At 31.2% G+C, this 22,036-nt stretch overlaps 1 protein-coding gene across 1 annotated transcript in view; it reads left to right on the top strand.

The window, feature by feature from the left end:
• Positions 1-434: 434 nt before the first annotated feature.
• Positions 435-22,036, top strand: part of LOC135963741 (patj homolog) — a 180,912-nt gene continuing 159,310 nt past the window's right edge. The window contains exon 1 of the mRNA XM_065515708.1: positions 435-4,986. Coding sequence (XP_065371780.1) covers positions 2,406-4,967 — 2,562 coding nt within the window. The 5' untranslated portion in view covers positions 435-2,405 and the 3' untranslated portion in view covers positions 4,968-4,986. The remainder of the gene's footprint in view (positions 4,987-22,036) is intronic.

Here is a 22,036-nt window from a genome sequence, read left to right on the forward strand (position 1 = left end):
GTAGTGTATATTTAAATACACACCCTTTGTAATTTTGTAATATTTTATTTTTTCATTGTGTTGCATGTACATATGTATATCTACATACATATATATTTTATATATGTACTTATATACATACAAATATTTTTATGAGGTCAAAGGTAAATGCTTGACATTTACTTATATTTGGAAATGGCGTGGTTTCTTTCTCGCTTCTAACTAATTAACTGAGAATTAACAAATAAATAAGATAATCATTTAACAATTCAGTTGTTATTAAAAAATACTTCAAACCCCACCCCTCCTAGATAAGTTTGTTGTCTGGGTCTGGTGTAAAAGGAATTTAACGAGCCATAACGATAAACAGCCAGTCAAGTCATTAGGCTTATGGAATACTTTCACTTGAAAAATGTATTGCCAAAAAAGTGTATGTAGGCAGTAAATATTGAACAGCTGGCCTAAACATTAGCCTAGAAAAAGCCAACAAGAAAAGCCCATTATTTCTACTAATATTACATACATATTTGCAAATAAATTTGATAACTTGTTGGAAGACACAAAAATAAAGTAAAATTGGCAAAACATGTTGGCCATATTAATGTACTTGTCTAAAGGAGGAACAGAAGCAGATGATCGGGAGGCAAATACCTCAAGCACATCTTAAGCTTGTCACACACCAAGCTAAATATTTGAAAAACTTTTTCGTCTTGACAAAGTTTGACTGACATCAGTTTAACAAATTATTTAGATACTTGTAAACTACAGCAACGACTACACCAACATCATCATTATCATTAAATAGCAGTGACAACAACATCAAACAAATTAACATCATTATTGTTAATAATCAACGTTTGCTTATATCGGCAACCAACCATATTGTTAACGACATCATTGACAATTTACCACATTAATATGTGAGAATTTTTATGTGTTAAAACTCGCTCGCTAGCTCAGTGCCAATGACACATAGACCGACCTACAAGCAAGCCGCCATTGTTGTTGCCTTTAAGTTGAAGGAAACTAACGTTAAGAAGGAACGTAAAGAAATACTTTAATCATGCCACAAACTTAATTAATGTATCAAACACATTCACATTAAGCTTAACTGTAAAATACACACACTCAGAAATATTCATACATGCTAAAGAGAGTTAAAGCTAAAGAGAGAAAGAGCGAGTATGAGTACGAGTAAACATGTATTATTTAATGTAAATAGAGCAGAGTACGTGTACTAGTAAAAGGAATGGGAGTGTAGGGAGTAAAACAGGATATGTAACGGTAAAGTTAACAACATTTGTGTTAACGTAGCAAAACAATATTAAGAAAAAGAGCAACAGCAACAAAAAGAACAACATTTAAAGGGAAACTAAACCACAAAACCATAAACAAAGAAACGAAATCAAAAATTCGGAAGAATTTCTTGCAACATGCTTCTGGCATTCCTTGAACCCACTGAAAAAACGTGATTTTTGGCAAACAAATAATTTAAAAACGACAAATATGTATCTTAATTTAAAATATTAAAAAACGTGCAGGATTAAAGCTTAAATCTAAATGGCTGTTTTATAATCTTAAAAAATAAAAAAAAAAAATAACGGTTAAATGAGTTTTTCCAAACGTGCTCGTTAAAAGAAAACACGAAAAAGAAAACGTAACTTACAAAAATAAAAAGTATAAAAAACAAAAAATAAATAAAAATATAGCGGTATTAACGGTAAACGACATAATGAACTTGTGTATTAAAGGGCGTGTCAAATTAGCGCGACTTTAAAACGACAAACAAGCAAAAAATCGGTAGAAATTGAAAGAAAAAAGAACGCGAAACGTACGTATAACAAAATACTATGTCTGTTGAATATCTACAACCATTAGTAGCAGCAACAAATACAACAACAGATGTAACTAACAATAACAACAGCAGCAGCAACAAACCAACTTGTGAAAATCATAAGGAAACGGAAAACCAACAACACGAAGTTGTGGAAAACTCAACAAACACCGCAGAAAACGAATCAGCAACCAGGGAAGCAAATATATGACGTACAATAAAACAACAACAGCAAACAAAAGAACTACAACAGCAACATTATCATCATCATCATCAGCAGCATCAACATCAACATCATCACCAGGACTATAAATTTAAACAAACTTCGAAAAATTTAATCACCAAAAATCTAACGAAAACATTTCCAACATTTGAAACGACAACAGCAACTTCCCTGGTTTGTACACGTCATGTTACTACATGTCCACAGCATACCAAACAGCAACAACACTATCAAAAACAGCAGCAGCAGCAACAACAGCACCATCATCTATATCACTCCAAACAACAACAGAAGCAGCAACAGCAACAGCAACAACAACGAAGTCAATACTCTACACAACCTAAGCCAGAAGAACCTCTCTATGCCAACATGGTTTTAAGCACCGAATGGTCTCAGGTAGAAGTTATCGATCTGATAAACGATGGCAACGGTTTGGGTTTTATTTTGGTGGGCGGCCGTAGTACCGGTGTGGTTATTAAGGCCCTAACGCCCGGCGGTGTGGCGGAGCGTGATGGACGTTTGCAGTGCGGCGATCATGTACTGCAAATTGGTGAGGTGAATTTGCGTGGTTTCAGCTCCGAACAGGTGGCCACGGTTCTTCGTCAGACTGGAGCTCAGGTTCGTTTGATTGTAGCAAGACCGGTGGAGTCAACAGCCACCGATTTTCAACATCAATTAGCTAGTCATGCACCAATTATTCCAACTAAGCTCCTCTCCGACCCAGAAGAATTGACGCGGCATCTCTTTCATCAAACTAACACGGAGGAGGTAACGGCGGCGAGCGGTGTTGGTATTGGTGGTGGCGGCGGCAGTGGATTATCTGCAAATTACTCCACATCGTTTAGCCATAAAGAGTCGTCCAGTAATGATTCTTTACAGCAGCAAACACCCCTCACATTGAATCTAAATTTCCCCCCCACACCCGATACCGAATTAGCAGATTTACCACTGCCTCCAATACCCAAAGAATTGACCACATCGGCGGCTACGCAACGCAACTATCCCAGAGATTTGGACATAGTACCATTTTCCATAGTATCACCGCCTTTGCCTCAACCTCCCTCGACGGCAGCCACAACAATGAAAACTAGTATTAGTACACCCCATCAAATGGACCATATAGAGACTGTGATAGCTGGTATAACTACTACTCAAACTACTGGCACCTTATCGAACGATGATAACGATGATAACGATGATAACGACGATGACTGTTGTTCGATAACCTCCTCCAACTATTTGGACTCACCCGAAACGGAGACGTATGAAGTTAAGCTAAGGAAAAATGTCTATGGCCTGGGCATAACGGTGGCGGGTTATGTGTGTGAAGAGGAAGATCTGTCGGGTATATTTGTGAAGAGCATCATTGAGGGTAGTGCCGCCGAAATGAGTGGCCAAATACAGATCAATGATCGCATAGTTAAGGTGGATGGTAAGACTTTGAGTGGTGTAACCAATCATCAGGCCGTGGAGATATTACGCAATACCGATATCGAAGTGAATCTTACGCTGGAACGTTTCCTCAGGGGACGTAAATTTGAGCACTTGCAAGTAGCCTTAACGGAATTGAAAATAGCCGTGGACTCACAATCACAGGTTTCACTACCGCCCTCACCGTCAATAGCTACTCTGTCCTGGCTGCCACCCAGGTCTGATGGTGATTCTATAGCCACCGATGGTGGTGCTGTTATCATGGAATTTGGCGATTTACCCTCAAGGGAAACGGTGGACTCGCAAATGTCTCATGTGCTGGATAAAAGTGATCACAGTAGTGTGCCGCCAGTTGAAACTTCCAAGACACCCTCAACTACTCCCGATGCCAAAACGACAGCATTGGCTAATGGTACGGCCTGTCATGAGGTGAAAGAGGTCGTGGATGGGGCTGAGAATAGAGAGAAACCTGTAAATGGTTCGCTGGGCTCGCGAACACCCACCATAGATAATTTTACCGATTTGCTGGGCAAACAGTACACTGAGCTGATACCCGTGGGACCACTGAAACTAAGCACTGACCTGTTAGCGAATTCGGTTTCTCAAACCGGTGCGTCGAATGCCGAACATTCGTGTCCCAGTGTGGAGGCTTTAAAGGTCGCCTGGAAAAGTGAGTTTCCCGACAGTGAAATTATAGTAGCCGAAATAAATAAACTTTCAGGTCTAGGAATCAGCCTAGAAGGCACCGTGGATGTGGAGCGTGGCATTGAGAAGCGACCCCATCATTATATACGCTCGATACTGGAAGACGGACCGGTGGGACGTCAGGGCATCTTAAAACCCGGCGATGAGCTGTTGCAGGTCAATGAATACAAACTGCAGGGTCTCAGGCACACCGAAGTGGTTAAAATCCTCAAAGAACTGCCTTCACATGTCAAATTGGTATGTGTACGTGGTGCTACGGCGCCGTCTATTATAAATACTTCCCAAAATCCCGAGGCCTTTGAAACGAGAAGTCTTCTGCCCGGCGGTCATCAAAGTTTACAAAACTTGATGACCAAAGCCCAGTCGGAAAGTTCTTTGTATACCTCTAGCACTGCCACTCTGACGGATCAACAACGTTCGAAGTCATTGGAAAATGTATCTGGCCTGGCTCTTTGGAGTTCCGATGTAACCATTGTCGAAATTGAAAAGACCGAACAGGGTTTTGGTTTCTCGATACTAGACTATCAAGATCCCTTAGATCCCGAGGGCAGTGTTATAGTAATACGAGGTCTAATACGGGGAGGTTCGGCCGAGACCACCAACGAAATATTTCCCGGTGATCGTTTGGTTAGCGTTGGCGAGCATTCACTGCAAGGCCTCGATCTCGACGAGGCGGTGGCCATATTGAAAGGCATGCCACTGGGCCTTACCAAGTTGGGCATCTGTCGACCGCTCTCAACGTCTGACAGTAATATAGCATCACCCATAGGAGAGGCAGACTCACCGAGCACATAGTTTTCAATGGATTTTTATTGTAAGTACCAGTCAAGTCATTTACATACATATTTGTTAAGTAGTCATTGACTTACGTCAGCTCTTGTAAGTTATTTACGTAAAGCTTGTTAAAATTAAATTTATGCCCTAAATAAGTATAAATTCATTCGTTACTTTATTAAATCTTTGTCAGGTTTCAAGCATTTATGTACGTATGTTTCTGTTTATTTTTTTGTGTTTTGTACTTTCTTCTTTCGATTTTATATGACTCCTAGAGGGATTTTGTGGAAAATAAGAAAAACAGGAAAATAATCATGCTTTTTATTGCCTTTCTACCTACCTGTGCTTAGCACAATACAAATTCAATATTTGTACGAACGAATACACTTACGCACTCCTTTACTCATACAGTTACTCAAAACTCTTCGTACACATACTATAGCTACATAAATTATTGGATAAAATGTAAAAAAAAAATAAATAAAAAAAACTTGACATGTCACTGACAAATGTTGCAAATCAATAATTCTTTAATTTTTTTGTTTCGTCTTGCTGTATGTTCTTATTGTTGTCCCACATTCTCCAGTTTAAATTTGTTTGTCTGCACGACAATTGAGTGATGTAGAGAGAGGAGAAAATTGTGTATGTGTATGTTTGTACAGTGACACAGGATAATGAAGATTTTATATTTGAAATTATGTGCGGGGGAATGTGGGGTAGAACTTTGTAAGTGACAAGTATTGTTGAGTTTTTGGTTATTCTTTGTTATGTGTTGTGTTTTTTTTCTCTCTTCGCTCTTGTAATCTGTTTTTTATGCCTTAAAGAGATTATGATTATTAAAACTATTAATCTGTATGAATTTGTTGAATTGTACTTATCTGAATGTGAAATTAATGACGGTTTAAAAAATTTTTTAGAATTTATTTTTAAGGTGGATTTGGTTAGATGACAATTCAAATATTTAAGCTGGAAAATTTTAGGGAAATTGTATGTTAAAGGTTGTAATAATTTTATTTTGTTTTAAAGAAGATAATTAACTGTTTCAATTGCTTACTTGTTTATGCTGCATCGTCTTTGACAGTATCGAATAAAATTTCCCGAATAGAGCTGCATAAATGAAGCGCTTATTATAGTGACTCGATAAGACACGTGTTCGTACCTAGAGGAATCTCCAATCTAGGGGTATATTTAAATTTTACCACAAATTTTACCCCTAGTCTGCATCTTAAATTTAATTTTTATTATTCTGAAAAGAGCACATATCTCGATTAATTTAAATGTTCTATGGCAAATTGTGTGGAAATAATAGGTTTTTTTTTTGCGGGGCGATAGCAACCAAAGACTAACTTTATTTTTCCTGCGGCTAACACTTTCCTGTCTCACGAAACTTTTTTTTCCTAATTTTTGAAACTGCTGATTTATTAACGCCCTGCTTACACAAGCAATATGATCTGTGATTTTGTGTAGAAAAGTTCGAATGGGATCGTCTAAACGTAATTTGTAATGAAATCATCTGACATTAAGAGAAATTACGGATTAACCTTTGACACATAGAATAAACGCATAGAACGGAAGGAGAGAGTAAAAAATTACTCCTTTATAATACATTCTCATGAATTAGGTTTTCGACAACAGACTAAGGTTTTTGGTTCTCAGTTACCTATCTAGTTGTTGTCTATGATTTATGCCTTAATAACGTATTTAATATTTTGTTGAGAATTTTTGAATAATAAAATTGATTTTAACCCTTTAGTGTACTTTTTTTAATTCCTTCATGTTATATTTTCCTTAAGTTTCATAGCATAGACAATGTCTATGCTTTGAAAGTCGTATGCATAGAGAATTATACATAGAGACGAGACACTCCGATTTGTCAAACAAAAATACAACAAATAATATTTCTGATACAACAACAAAATATATTGACTAGCATGTATTTTGTTGTTGCAAGAGATAGGTTTTTGACAACAGACTTAGGTTTTTGACAATTCCGTCTCGTCTCTATGTTACCCTATGGTCGTATGGCTCTCTTTATTTTTGAAGTTTTTCAAAAAAACAAACAAGCAAGTCGTAATCTATCAGCGTTGCATTTGAATGTAAACAAAGCAGAAAAACGTTAACAGCTGTTATCATCTTACGGATCGTATAAAAGCAAAAAGTAACAGTCAAACTACTGTTTTTTTGCCATACAGATATAGTTTCATTTTATTTTCTCTTCGTATGTCATATCGTCTAATTGAGTATTTATCACGGATAGTTTTTTGCTTCAATGCTGCACTGAAAGAATATTTATAAGTTTGTCATTCCGTTTGTAATTTCTACATTTTTCATTTGCGACCCCATAAAGTATATATATTTTAGATCGTTATAGATAGCGAAGTCGATATAGCCATGTCCGTCTGTCCGTCAGTACGTTGAAATAAACTTTCCGTAGCGCCCAAGAAACTTACATACATGATTCATACATCAATATATCGGAAATTCTTTCGGCTCGGATGCCATTTAAAATCGACCAAATCGGTCCAGAAATGGCTGAGATATAAGGAAAAAAACGGGACAACCTCGATTTTTGAAAACACATTTTTGTTATTTTTTGTGTTTCAATTATGAAAATTATCTATTCAATAATTTTTGTATTTGAAATTCAACCAACAACGAAAATTGTATATTCAATTGTCAAAATAATCAAATTCAATACTCAAAATTCAATAGAAAATATCAAGAAATTTTGCTTTTGAGCAAATGAATACTTGATTTAATTATGAAATAATTGAAACCAGTTCAATATGGGATAAATGTTTGAATTGAAATATAATTTTTTCTTTGTAGACAATATAGATATCTAATGATAGATATTCCAAAGTCCATTGCAACGATGTATATAAGACTAAGTTCGAAAAAATTTGTTGGGATAATTTTTTTTTTATCAATTTGGAAAAAAAAATTTCAAAACTATTTTGAAAAAAAATTTAAATTTTGTTTAACTATTTATTTAATTTCCGCAAATCTTGAAAATAGCCATTTTTATTATGAGAAAAAATAAATTATTAGAAACTTTTACATAGGAAAAACTAAGATTATGGATTTTTAAATAAGAAATGAGTTTTGATTTTAATTGTTGAATGTCTTAGCATCCTGTAAAAACATAAAAAATCTTCAGTTCAAAATGAAAATACAATACACTCAGGTCTCGTTTTATGCGGATTCAAATTTATGCGATTTTTAAATAAATCTTTTTTTTAGAATTTTAAAAGATTTTGAAATTTTATATGGTCCTTATAAGGGCCTTACCTTTTTACCATTTTTAAATTAAACCAATTTTGCATCACTGGTATAATGGTTATAGTTTGTTTTTTACAAAATCAAATTCTTAATATAGATTCAGATACGGAAAGAGAATTAAAAATTCATCGCGGACTGACTGATCTGTTTTCCGGATATCAAGAGTTGCATAAGCAACTTTAAAATTCAAAAAAGTTTAATGACAAATTATTTTGCAAGAAAAGAAGCAATTGAAGCTCCTAAAAATTCTTCGATTTCGTCCCCTATTTACTAAATTAATTCTAGTGATGAAAATGATATTTTACCATATGATGACAATATGATTATATCATCTAGTGATGAAAGTGACGTTGAACCAATTCCAAACCGATGCAGACAATTATTCAGTGATTCAGATTAATCAAGCATATTTACAGAATTTCCTTAAAAAATCTGTTAGCTCATTTTTTTTTTGGATCATTTTCACTTTTTCTGTAATTATAAATATTTTTGTTTATTTTTGTTAACGTATTTTGTTTTTATTGTTTAAGTATTTATTATTGTTGATTTTTTTATGCGATTTTGTTCTGATTTTTTAATTAAAATCTGAATTTATGCGCTTTTTCAGAATTTTGGGATGAATCATTAGTTTTTATATGAAGCTAAAGTATCGTTTTATGCGATTTTTTTTGGAACGCATCTATCTCATAAAACGAGACCTGAGTGTATTAATGAAATTCACAAAATTACCTGAAACATGTTCTAAAATAAAATTTTTTTTTGGAAATTTATAATAATACATTTGAAAAGTTTCGGACTGGTTTCAGATTAGGCCGAATATTATTATTCTCTTTTGACTTAAACTATTTATTCATGGATTTTAATAAAACTTAAAATTATTTTGTATTTAGTATTTTGTCCCATAATGACTTCAAACCAAATTTTGGAAAGTTTTAATTTTAATTGCTTAAATTAGCTTAAAATTTTTCTTTTTAAGGATTCATAATAGAAAGGAATTTTGCAAATATTTTAAGTAGATTGTAGCGTTTTGCGTATTAAACATTTTTAGATAAATTAAATGTTAATTTCGAAAAATCAAATGAACTTTGTGGAATTAAAAAATCTGCAATAAAAAGTTAATATTATATTTTTAGTTTAAAATTCAAATCAATTCTTAGAATTGTCTGCATATTTATTACCCAAAATACTCGACTTCAATGAATTGACGTCTTGGTTTAGAAATAAACCAATTGTTGCTTTTTCAACTATTATGTTTACTAAAATTAGCATCTGCCTTAACTTTTAATAAATTCCACAATACCACACATCTTCCAAGAATTTCTTTTGCCAAATCAACTTTGAACTCATATATACTCGTATCTCTCAACACAATCCCCTTTTCAGTCAAGTAGAGAAAGAATCACTGAAAAATCAACATAACAAATTTAAACAGGAATCAGTAAAGATGGTCCTTCCTTTATAAATATTTTATTTATTTATATGCCTTTTTTTTTTTTTTTGCATTATTATTGTTGTTACTACTACCATTTGTTATTCTTAGCAATGAAGAAAAACTGAATAAATCCAAAAGCATACATTTGCAGTTACCAGCAGACACACATCAGCAGTAATCACTCGTATATAAACATTTATCACATGATAAAAAAAAAGCAGGGAGCAGCAGTAGAAACAAGTAAGAGTGTTGTTATATTCGGCTGGGCCGAATCTTGGGTACCCACCATCAATATGTGTATGGGGATTAGGGACAATTATAGGCCGATCATCTGTAAAAGTTGGTAGAAAGATTTTGGTTCATATAAAATTTGTTTGGGTTAGGTGAAATCACGGACCATATCAACAGAGTATTTGTGGAAAATTTCAGCCAGTTAGCTCATTTCCTTTGGGCCCTATCGTGTTTTCAACTGGCAGACACCCGGACAGACGGACCGACGGACCGACATAGCCAGATCGTCTTAGAATCTTATCAGAATTCTGAATATATATACTTTTCTGAATATATATATTTCGATATGTTACAAACGGAATGACATAATCTATATATCAACTATATTTATTGATGGGTGGATATAAAAAAGGAGGGCTACAATAAGGAATATGTCTGCCAGGGCAACACATTCAAATGCATTCATTTATTTTACTCAGTTGGAATCACACACAGATAAGCAAAGCATAACTGATATTATGTGTAAATGTATGAACATACATACATACACACATGAGCAGCATTTTCATGTCCTAGTAAATATGTATGTATATGTATATCAAGACGAACAATTATTGACAGTTTAAGCAACAACAAAGAAAGAGGAATAAGTAAAGATTTGTACATATTTTAAAAAATATAGTGGTTATAAATCTTAATTTACTCAAGATATATTTAATATTTCTTATTTCGAGAAGCATATAAACTAAAGATAATAATTAAATATTTTAAACGTAACTTTTAATTTCTTAAAACTATAAATTTTGATTGTTAATAAATGTTACATAAGCAGTGAAAGCTTTTTATAAAGAGAAAGTTAAAGTATATTGTTGGCTTAACATGCAAAGACTCTAAGTCAATATTTTAAAATTTTACAGGAGAGACAAAAAACATTCAAACTTTTTTTTGCGTAAATATTTTTGAATTCTGTAAACGTAATTTTTTTGTATTTTTCTATGTTTTCGATGTGCGTAAAAGCAAAATGATAACATAAGTATTTGCCGAGATAAAAGGTTTTTTGGACTTAGAGCTTTTTCTATTGCTTAGTTTGTATTTTTTCTATGGACTTAGGTCTTTTTCTTAGAACTTGTCTTTCATTTCTTATTTACTTGTTTTTATATCTGGATTGCTAAGTCATTAATATAGACAATATGGGTATCTAATGATAGAAATTTCAAAGTCCATTGCAACGATTTATATAAGGCTATAGTAAGTTGGACATACGATTGGTCAAAATCAGGAAAAATATATTTTAACCCGAATTTTTTTTGATCAACAATTTTTTTTTGCCATAAATTCTTTTTTTTAATTTTTAAAAATTTAAAAATTTTAAAAAAATTTCCAAAAAACTTTTTTAGGAAGGATACATAAGATTCGGCACAGCCAAATATAGCTCTTCTACTTGTTTTTCACTAATAATTTTAAAAAAAATTTAAAAAACTCGAAAGAAAAACAATTTAGAAAAAAAAATTTGTTAAATTTTTTTTTTTTAAATTTTAAAAATACAATTTTGAATTTTTTTTTTAAATTTTGTATACCTAAACATATTTAAAACTTGTATTTTAAAGTGCAATTTGGTGAAGGATATATAAGATTCGGCACAACCGAATATACATAGCTATAATACGTTTGTGTAGATGTTTGTAACGCCCAAAAATATTAGTCTAACACCCACCTTAAATTATACCAATAGACTCAGAATCACTTTATGAGTCGATTAATTTTGAAGACATTTCGATAAAATGTGGTATATACACTTTTTTTAGGCCCAAGTACGAAGCCTATTGAAACTAGCTGAAATCGGTTCATTATTTCCCCTAGTTCCCATACAAATGTCCTCCCGAAATACTTTATACTATGGAAATCATGTCACCTAATTTCATGGCGATCGGTCTATAATTAGTCATAGCTCCCATATAGGGCCCGCTTCCAAAAATCACTTTAACGATCATAAATCTCTTAAAAATTTTGGTATACACATAAAATTCAACGCAAATAATTTTGATGGCGATCGGTCCAGATTTAGTCATAGCTCCCAAATAAGACCCTCTTCCGAAAATTACTTTTTTATTTAAATTTAAAATAAGTGGTTTGCAAGACCGACCATTTTTTCTTACTTGTTTTAATACATGTCATTGAACAATTTGACAGAAATGGTTAAACTGTACTTTTTATAGGGACTTAGAGCTATTTCTTGTAATAAATTGTGATAAATTGGACTAAGCGCTTTTGCTCATCACTACAAAACAACAACAAAAAGCGAGATAACTCCAATTTTTTTTCTTTGTAATCAATGTATTTTTACTTATTGTACATTACTGTATTAAAATCTCAATTTCTAAGTGGACATAGAGCCTTTGCATGTTAAGGTGCGCGTTTGCGATTAAAGGAACAAGGACAAATGCGACTTGTCTTTGGATCCTGAAATTGAGGAGGTCATTATTTTAGTTCGCTTTTGCTGTATCTTGGAAAAATTTTCTTATATCTTTGGAGTTATTGAAACGATTTTATTGAGGGCCAAACAAGTTACTTTTTATTTAATCCAAACATTGGAAATTGTTGGAATTTTTGTGACTAATATATTGTATTGCTAATACCAATTTTTTTATACTCACCCTCAAAAAAGATGGGGGGGGGAATATTGATTTTGAAATTCCCTTTGCAACACATCGAAATATTCATCGCAGACCCACAAAAGTTTATATATTCGGGTCGTTATGAAATTCTAAGACGATCTAGCTATGTCCGTTAAGCTGGACCTTCAATGTATGGAAAAATTGAAAACTCATTTGTTTCAAAAACGAAGGGTAATTTTGTGTCAGGTTAAGATAGAAAAAAATCTGATTTTTTTTTTTATTAGATTCGAAATTTTCAGAAGATGGTTTGTAATGAAACAAAATTTAAAAATTCCGGATAAAACTCGGAACATTTTCTCTCGCACATTGAAACCGATTAAACACATTCACCATAAACTTCGGTTAGCAATCGGTTGCACTTTTTTAAAGAAGTAAAGTAAAACTTCCCGCATATTACGCTTTGTTGGTATAAAATTCTAGATTTTCGAAACAAAAAAAAAAATCAGTTGTTTACACAATAATGTTCAATAACTAAGTTAGAATAAATGACAGATATGTACCCTTTATCTATATATATAAAAGTGAATGTGTGTTTATATGTATATATGTATATTTGTTATAGACGGCTAAACGGCTAACCAGATTTGCTTGAAATTTTGAGTGTATGTTTTTCTATATCTGGAAGGAACAATAGGATACTTTTTGTTTTGAATTTTCAAGTGGGCGTGGTACCTTTCATACAAAGTTAATATTAAATATCAAATATTTTGGAAAATATAATAGCTATAGTCATCAAAGTTTGCATGAGCAATTCCACCGTTTGTATAAATATTTGAGGCCAAAATGGGAGAAGAGGCCACAGAGGGCGTGGCACCTCCCATATGATGATAATTAAATTCTATTATATGGGATACAATAAGAGATCGAGTCCATGAATTTTGCACGGTTATTCTATCATCAGTATTAATAGTTAGGACAAGAATGGGCGGACTATCAATAGTGGGCGTGGCACATCCCATACAAACTAAATACTAAAAATCATATCTCTATATATAATTTTGATATGTAAAGCAATGAAACTTTGTATGTATTACATATTTAGGCCAAAAATGGGCAAACTAGCAAAAGTGGGCGTGGCACCTTCCATAGATATAATGACAAATTATATATAGGGAAAGCTATAGCAGCTATCAATATTAATTTTTAGTACAGAAGTGCGCGGACTACCAACAATATTAAGTAAATGTTAAAATTTGAATACATTTTAAACCCTTGTATATATGTATATAAACGTCAATGTGTGTTTGTTTGCGTATTTGTTATGGCATTCCACTTACAGTAAGGCAATTAATGAACAATTTAATCGGAGCGACTTTTATAACTGGGAATTATAACTTCGGAAATGCCATTTGATTTTATTCGATTGCAGTTTCATATTTGCTTAGTATTTGCAATAATAATTGATAAAGCTCAAGGTCAGTCTTTGCAAGTTTTTGGACTTAATCTAGATAATCCATGTTTTTCACATGAACAGAAACTAATTTTAGATGGACTAAATATATTGTAAATCTTTACGGTACGGATAGCGAAGCACACCGGGTTTTAGCTAGTAAGTTATTAAAAACAAACACCGCGTTCTATTGTAAATTCCGCATTTTTAGTCATACATTTTATAGTTTGTACTATTCAATATGTACTATACTATTATTATAGTTTGTTGTTGTTACACATCCCTGAAAATGAGTTAAGGTCCCGAAATCTCTTTTAAGCTCCCTTTAAGATCTCTTGCATCACTCTGCACCGAAAATACAAACATTTTGTCTTAAATTCCTTTTGAACTACTACAAATAATTTGTCATCATATCTCTTTCTTTATTTACAACCGCCGCCTCAAATTTTAATGCACGAATACTAGTGTCAAATGATTCATATTTGTGTGTAACGGAAATTTAACATCAAATGCTTGATATATTGTTGATGACATTTGTGTTGACAGTTGCGAAATAACGGCCCCAATACTTATAGGGGAATAAAACGGAGGAAGCAACCAAAACAATCAAACAGCCAGCTTCAAGCCTTATTCTTTACAAACATTGGGAATACTAAATACTTAAATATTCATACATACATATTGAATTTTATCTTTTGCCATTTATTAAAATTTTAAAGCCACACATACACCAGAGTTTTGCAAGGATTTTCCATAAATACTTGTAGTCAGAGCAAACACAAATATGCATACGTTAGTACAGTGGAGGCCAAAATAAGGATTACATACTGTGAAGGTTAAACATAGAAATTTCCATGCAAGTTGTACTTGGCCAATATAAATGAAGGAATCCGAACTAAGATTACTTGCAGGGCAAACGAATTAATGATGTGTCTTTATATTGAAATCAATCTTCTTAAGAGCACAGATAACTTAAGGAAGTATAAAATATATCAATATATCGCATTTGGGCAATTCCATTAGTACGCCTCTAGAGTGGAATAGATTTTGCAGTCTTTGGATAATTTTATAATAAATAAAATTTAATATCGCACGTGACATACCGTACATGACAGATTTTTTTCTTACAGTAAATATGCAAAAATATAAATAATATATGTATAAAAAAACTAAAAAAATAAATAGAAAATATATCGAGGGCCTATATTCAAAACCCCCTCTACATTTGATTTTCACGAAACTGAATTTTTAATGGTAAAATGTTCAGTAAAACAGCCCTCATCTATGGTGTGAATTTCATAACAAACCTATTTTTTGTTGCTGTTTTATTTGCATTTATTTGCCCAATGCAAAACACCCTCTTCTTTATCTTTTCAAATAATTAATTTTCAAATATATTTTTGTAATAATTTCTTCTTGCAATTCATTTTATCTTACTAATTTTTCCATTCTAATCATGAATTTTACATTTTTCAATCATTTATCAAAATAGCGAATGCCGACTCTGAATTAAATTACCATGGAAATATTTTACCTTTTTGTTTTTGGAAAAAATAATGTCAACGGCATAAAAATAAATGGTTAAAGTTGGAGTTTGCTAAAAAAAATATCTACTTTTAAAGTATCAGCTTTTAATTTACGATAATTTACACCAATAAAACTCCAAAAAGACTAAAAAAGCAAAACAAAAAAAAAACATTTTTTTTATAACTTTTTGTTTAATATTGTTTAAGGTAGTTATAGACGGCAATACTGAGTATTAATATTTGTCAAAAATTCAAGTATTATAATACAATTTCATCGTCTAAACAGAATTTGAATTAGATTTTCAAAAAATTCGAATGATTTTTTTGATTTACGGTCGGTATTAGGGTATTCAATTAATCGGGTCTCTGGTTTAATCGGTTAATCGAGCAAATAATTAATCGAGGTTTAGATTTATTCGGTTAATAATCGGTTAATTTAAAATTATTCGATTAACCGAATAATTTCTATTTTAACAAAAACTAATTTTGTGTACAAAAACAGCAAATAAGGTATTTCCGATCATTTTGTAAATATATCGCCTATTTGCTGCAACAACGTCATAACTCAAAATCCATGTTTTTTGAACTGAGTAATACAAAATATGCGCCGTTCTATAATCTTTCATATAGTTTTATCAGTTTTCAAAAAAGTCAATTATTTTTTGTGTGAGAGTGTTTTTTTTGTTGTAAACATCAAAATTAAAATTCATGTTTTCTCGTATATTTGATAAGTAAAAATTTGGGTTAAATACGGATTAGAAAGATATTAACATCTACTTTTTATATTTCTGAAATCGCATGATTTGTTTAAAATTTATTTATGAAATAGTAAATTGTCATAAAACATTCAAATACGTTTTTCTCGAAACGACTTTTTTTTTTTGAAATATGACGTTGTTGCAGCAAATGAGCGATGTGTGAGTTTTTTAGGGTTTTAGTGAGATCTTCTGAAATTATCTTTTAGAAAAAGAATATAATTGAAATGATTTTTTTTCTTTAGATTTAATAAAAACTCTCTCGCTGATTGTAAATGTTGGAGAAATCAAAAGCATGATAAAGAATATTCCTTTTTGGATTGTTTTAGATTTTGATTAATTTAATAGTTTAGTTTAGTTATGATAAACGACTCATTTTAAAAAAGGTTTCGTCTATACATGTAACTACAAACAAAGTTTCAAAGTCATGTAAATTAAATATGTCAGTTGTTATACATACTCACTAATCATGTTTATTGGATGTTCAAAAAATATGTAATTTTAATTTGAAATTTGTATTTGAATTGAAAATACAAAAAAAATTTTAAAGTGAAAAAAGGAATTTCGGTTAATTGGTTAATCGACACAAATTAATCGATTTATTTGTTATTTGAAAATCGGCAATTTTAAATTATTCGAACAGTTAACCGCCCAAAATTAATCGGTTAACCGATTAACGGTTAATCGATTAAATACCCTAGTCGGTATACAAAATTTGTTTAAAACAATTAAAAAATATTTTATTTTCATATGTATCCGGTATGTATTTATAAATACAAATAAGGCAAACAAAAATGTCAAGAAAATATAAAACAAAAATAAAGTTTTCAGAAAGATATCAATCAATCAAAAAGTAGATTTTTGGCTCTCCCGAAAAGTTGTGTTTTTTAAGATAGAGGGTTTTGAATATAGGCCCTCGATATATTCGGTTTCAATAAACAATTTGATAATACCAAAAAAAAAAACAAGCAGAGTTAAATTCATTGGGAGCTTAGTTTTCCCCTCAATTTTAGCTTAAAACATACCAATTAAATTAAATATAGTCATTTTAAATAAATATTTTTGCCCTTAAAATGTTGTAGTAAACTCTAAGTACTCCTATTCAAATCATCTTGGAAAAAAATGTCAAGGGTTTTTTCAGTAATTTTCAGTGGTTGTCATTTTCGTGGAATTGCCCATATTGTTTGGGGAGTTTAGCTATTGAAGGTGGGCGAAATCGGTACATAAATGCGAAAAAACAGCGAGCTTCAAGTGGATTTTTACGGAAACAAATGTTGCGTACATCTATTACTACGTTTATACGTAGCCTATTCGCAAATAAAAATTATTTGCATTTAAGTATCTCACTGTTTATAAGTCGGAAAATTTTTGTTTTTATGTGATGCCGGATGGTAAACTTAAATAATTTGGTAGTAATGTTTTTGAACAAAATATGATAAATTTTTTATTTTTTTTAAATGCAAAAATGATATAATCTAAAATTCATATTTGTTTTGCAATCCAAGTAATGCAAAAACACAATGAAATATTTTAAAAACGTCTTAATAAACTAAAAACGTTAAAACATATGGCAATGCTTAAAATCTTATTTGCAAATAGTGTCGTTAATCAGGAATTGTTTTCTTGAGTTAGCTATTCGCAAATAAAAAATTAATTCACTGTTTATGCGGCAAATTTTTCTAATTGCAATATTTTTATTTGCGAATAAGCCGTGCGTATTATATCAGAAATAAAACCTTAAACACTTAAAATCACCTTACACAACATTTTGCTTCTGACTGTAACATTTACAAGCGAATGAACGGTAGAAAATGAAATAAAGCAAAACAATACATTCTCACATTCATACATAAAACAAAAGGGAACTAAATATAGATTCTTGTTACACCAACTGTGAATGTGGTTGTATGTATGGATATATCGTCATTTAAAATGCATAACAACGTATCATCAAAAAATTTCAAATTGATTTTCTTTTCTTCTCAAGTGAACCATTTTCTTAAACAAAATAACGTATACGTTTTGAGTATGTATTTAATTAATAGTATAGTTTTTTTGCTTCTCCGATAAACTTATGAAAAGTTATTTTACATTTTAGGTGACGATATGTATGTGTAATTGCATGTGTATATGCGTGTGTTTTCAAATGTAAGAATGTGTACTACTAGTATGTTTGTATTTGGAATATTAAATAAAGGTCACACTTCCTTCCTTATTTTTTTTCCCTGTGAGCTATTCATTGTTTAAATGTATAAGAGTATTTACCCTTGTATTCCTGTATGAATTGCCCTAACACAAAATACATACACTTTCTATTTTATAAATATTAGGGTATTCGAATTATTCCATTTTTCTCTTGTTCGAATAAAACGAATAATTCGAATAAGACGTTTCAAAATCACATTCTCCATCACATTCAACTCAACTTTAATCTAAGTTAAAATTTTGATTATTAATTGCGATTCTTCTAATATTTCGCCAGCTAAATAACAAATATTTTATTCCGTACCTTTTATCTTCATTGGTTCAAGTCCTAAGTTAAAAATTTTGAAAGATTTGTTTTTAGTATTGTAAGTTCTTGCAGTAATATTTATATATTTATAGAAGGAGCTATCGGAACACTCATCTACAGTGATCGAAAGTCCCTTTGTCTTTAGTTATTTGTCGAATTTCAAAAACAATACAATTTTTGTGAGTCATTATTACTTATTTAAATTTGAAATTATGAAAAATTTTAAGCAATTTAATAAATTTTAAATATATATGAACATTTATTCGTTTTATTCGATTAATCTACATAAAATTGTTCGATTATTCGTTATTCTAAAATGGCCATTTTAAAATTGTTCGAATAATTGTTCGTAAGAAATTATTCGATTAATCTAACGATCATTAGTCGAATGAATACCCTAATAAATATGTATGGTGTAACATTTAAAGTTGTTTAAAGTAAAATTTTTATATTGTTATTTGTTTTATGAAATTATTTTATATGAAATATTTTCAGTGACTATTCTTTAAATTATTTTAAACAATTTTTCAAAATGGTTTAAAAGCATCATGTTTACCAGATTGATCACGAACTAGCAAGAATACTGAAAAAATAAACAAACCATGTCTCTCAAGTCAAGCTAATTTTTAGCTTCAAAATAATAACTATTAATTTTTATAAAAAAATCCTTGAAAAGTTATATAAATTATGAAATATCAAACTAAGGAGTGAGATCGAAAAAAAACCTTAACCCAAGTATTATTTGATTTTTTTGAAAAGTACTTCAATCATTATTATGTTTAATGTCAATTATGTTCATTTGTTGTTAATATCATTGTAATGAGTGACGAGAAAAAAGTGCATTCTATAATTATTAAAAATTTTCAACAAAACCCAACTTGATCCTACAAAATGTTGGCCAAACAATCAAAGGTCTGCCCTCAAACTGATTCCAATGTTATTAAACAGTATCAGAATAACTGTGCATTGATAGAAAAATGGTCCACATGATGTTTCTAAAGCCAATAAATAGAAAGCATTTTCAAAAGAGCTCCCGAAATTTACATCAAGGAATGTTTACAAAAGAGAATGCTTCCATTCATAAGACTTCTTAATGTGCCCACTTATTTTTGACCTAAGCAAGGTCTTGAGTGGTACATGAACAATAATTTGGTATTTGTACCAAGAGAGGAAATTCCTCCAAACCGCCTGTAGCTAAGGCCAGTGTTAAAAGAGAATTGAAGAGCCCAAAAAAAGTGTCCGAAAATGCGGTAGATTTTAAACGGACATGGACTAACTGTTCGAACAAAGTGACAGCAAGCTTAATAAATTTCAACCTTAATGGAAGGTTATCCGGAAAAGGTTCATAAATTCATCAAAACTGTAAGTTTAGTAGTTTCATTTTTATTAACATACTAGTTGACCCTCCCGGCTTCGCCCGGCAGCATTTACTAATATTAGTTCTTCAAGTTTCACCAACCCTCAAGTTTCACCTGCCTGTTATTATTTATTTGCAAATAAAATATCTAAATTTGTACTGCATACTTTAGGGAGCCTTTTTATTACAGTTGACTGGACTCAAAAAAAGTTCGAGTTTTACCCGGAATTTTATTCTTTACAAACCATGAACTGAAATTTTTGAATCAAATAAAAAAAAAATCAGCAAAATCGCTCCAGCCGTTCCATTATGCCATTACATACATGGACCATTTCATTTATATATATATATAGAAGATAGATATGTACTTATGTTAATATTTTTTCGGTCTCAGTCCTTAATAGTTTTTATTTTATAGTTTTTTATTAAAATCTAAATTTGAATAAAAATAAATTTACAATTCTTGTATGTAATACAAGAAACACAGGACGTATGATAGATATTTATTTGTAAATATAACTCATACGCTACATATGCTACATATCTTGCAATAAGTATTAACATGGTATATGATAATTATTTTCCATGAACCACTCATATACAGTATACATATAGAAAACTGTTTTGGTTAACCAAATTTGTTTGCTAATAGAATAATAATTCAATCGTAATTCTTCTTTCTCAAATGACTTTCTTTTGCTAGAACCGAAAACATATAAACGAATCATTCGATTGGCTAAAAATTTGGTCATCACAAAGAATCAGTTTTCTCTCACTGTCTCTTGCTGTTAGGACAATGCTGCACGTTCAATATGTGGATTTCACAATATTAGGCTATTCTGCGATCCATGTGAAGATAAATTCGAATTAAATTAGCACAGACATAAACCACTTTTATTAACATTGATCATGTTACATTCAACATAGCACTGTTAATCACTTAACAGTCATCATAAATGAATTATAGTACATGAAATATATCTGAAATATGTATCTAAAATCATTTCAGAACTATAAAAAATAAATCTCTGACGTGAAATAATAGTAGGATATTAAAAGTAATACATATCGGAATATAAATAAATTTGAGTTTTTTGAAAACAAATGCTTGAGAGGATTAGTGACCATTTTGAGAACTGAATGAATGGTTCGCAGACTATACTATATAAAAGTGTTGCTCCTAGGAGTACTTGATACATAAATATTGGGATATCTGAAATAATCTTGGGATTTGAGAAATTTAGATTTGAAAAAAGTAATATTGCGGGAGACGATTAGTAACCATTTTTGGAATTAGGTGAATGGTTCGCATACTACACTATATAGAAATGTTGATCCAAGGGTTACTTGTTGGAACTGTAATAGTGGAATATCTGAAATAATCTTGGGATTTGAAAAATGTAATTTTTTTGGAAAAATTTTCTGGAGAGGATTAGTGACCATTTTGTGAACTGGGTGACTGATTCGCATATTACACTATATAGATATGATGGTCCAAGAGGTACTTGTTGGTACTGTAGCAGTGGGATATCTGAAATAATCTAGGGATTTGAGAAATTTCGATCTGAAAAATTTAATATTGCTGGAGAGGATTAGTGAACATTTTGGGAACTGGGTGAATGCTTCGCATACTACACTATATAGAAATGTTGGTCCAAGGGGTACTTGTTGGAACAAAAACAGTGGAATATTTCCAATAATCTTGGGATTTGAGAAATTTAGATTTGAAAAATGTAATTTTTTTGAAAAATTTTCTGGAGAGGATTTGTGATCATATTGGGAATTGGGTGAAAGGTTCGCATATTACACTATATAGATATGATGGTCCAAGAGGTACTTGTTGGAACTGTAATTGTGGTATAGCTAAATTAATCTTGGGATTTGAGAAATTTAGATTTGAAAAATGTACTTTTTTTTGAAAAATTTTCTG

Source organism: Calliphora vicina, chromosome 1 (assembly GCF_958450345.1).
Source record: "Calliphora vicina chromosome 1, idCalVici1.1, whole genome shotgun sequence".
Lineage (NCBI taxonomy): Eukaryota > Metazoa > Arthropoda > Insecta > Diptera > Calliphoridae > Calliphora > Calliphora vicina.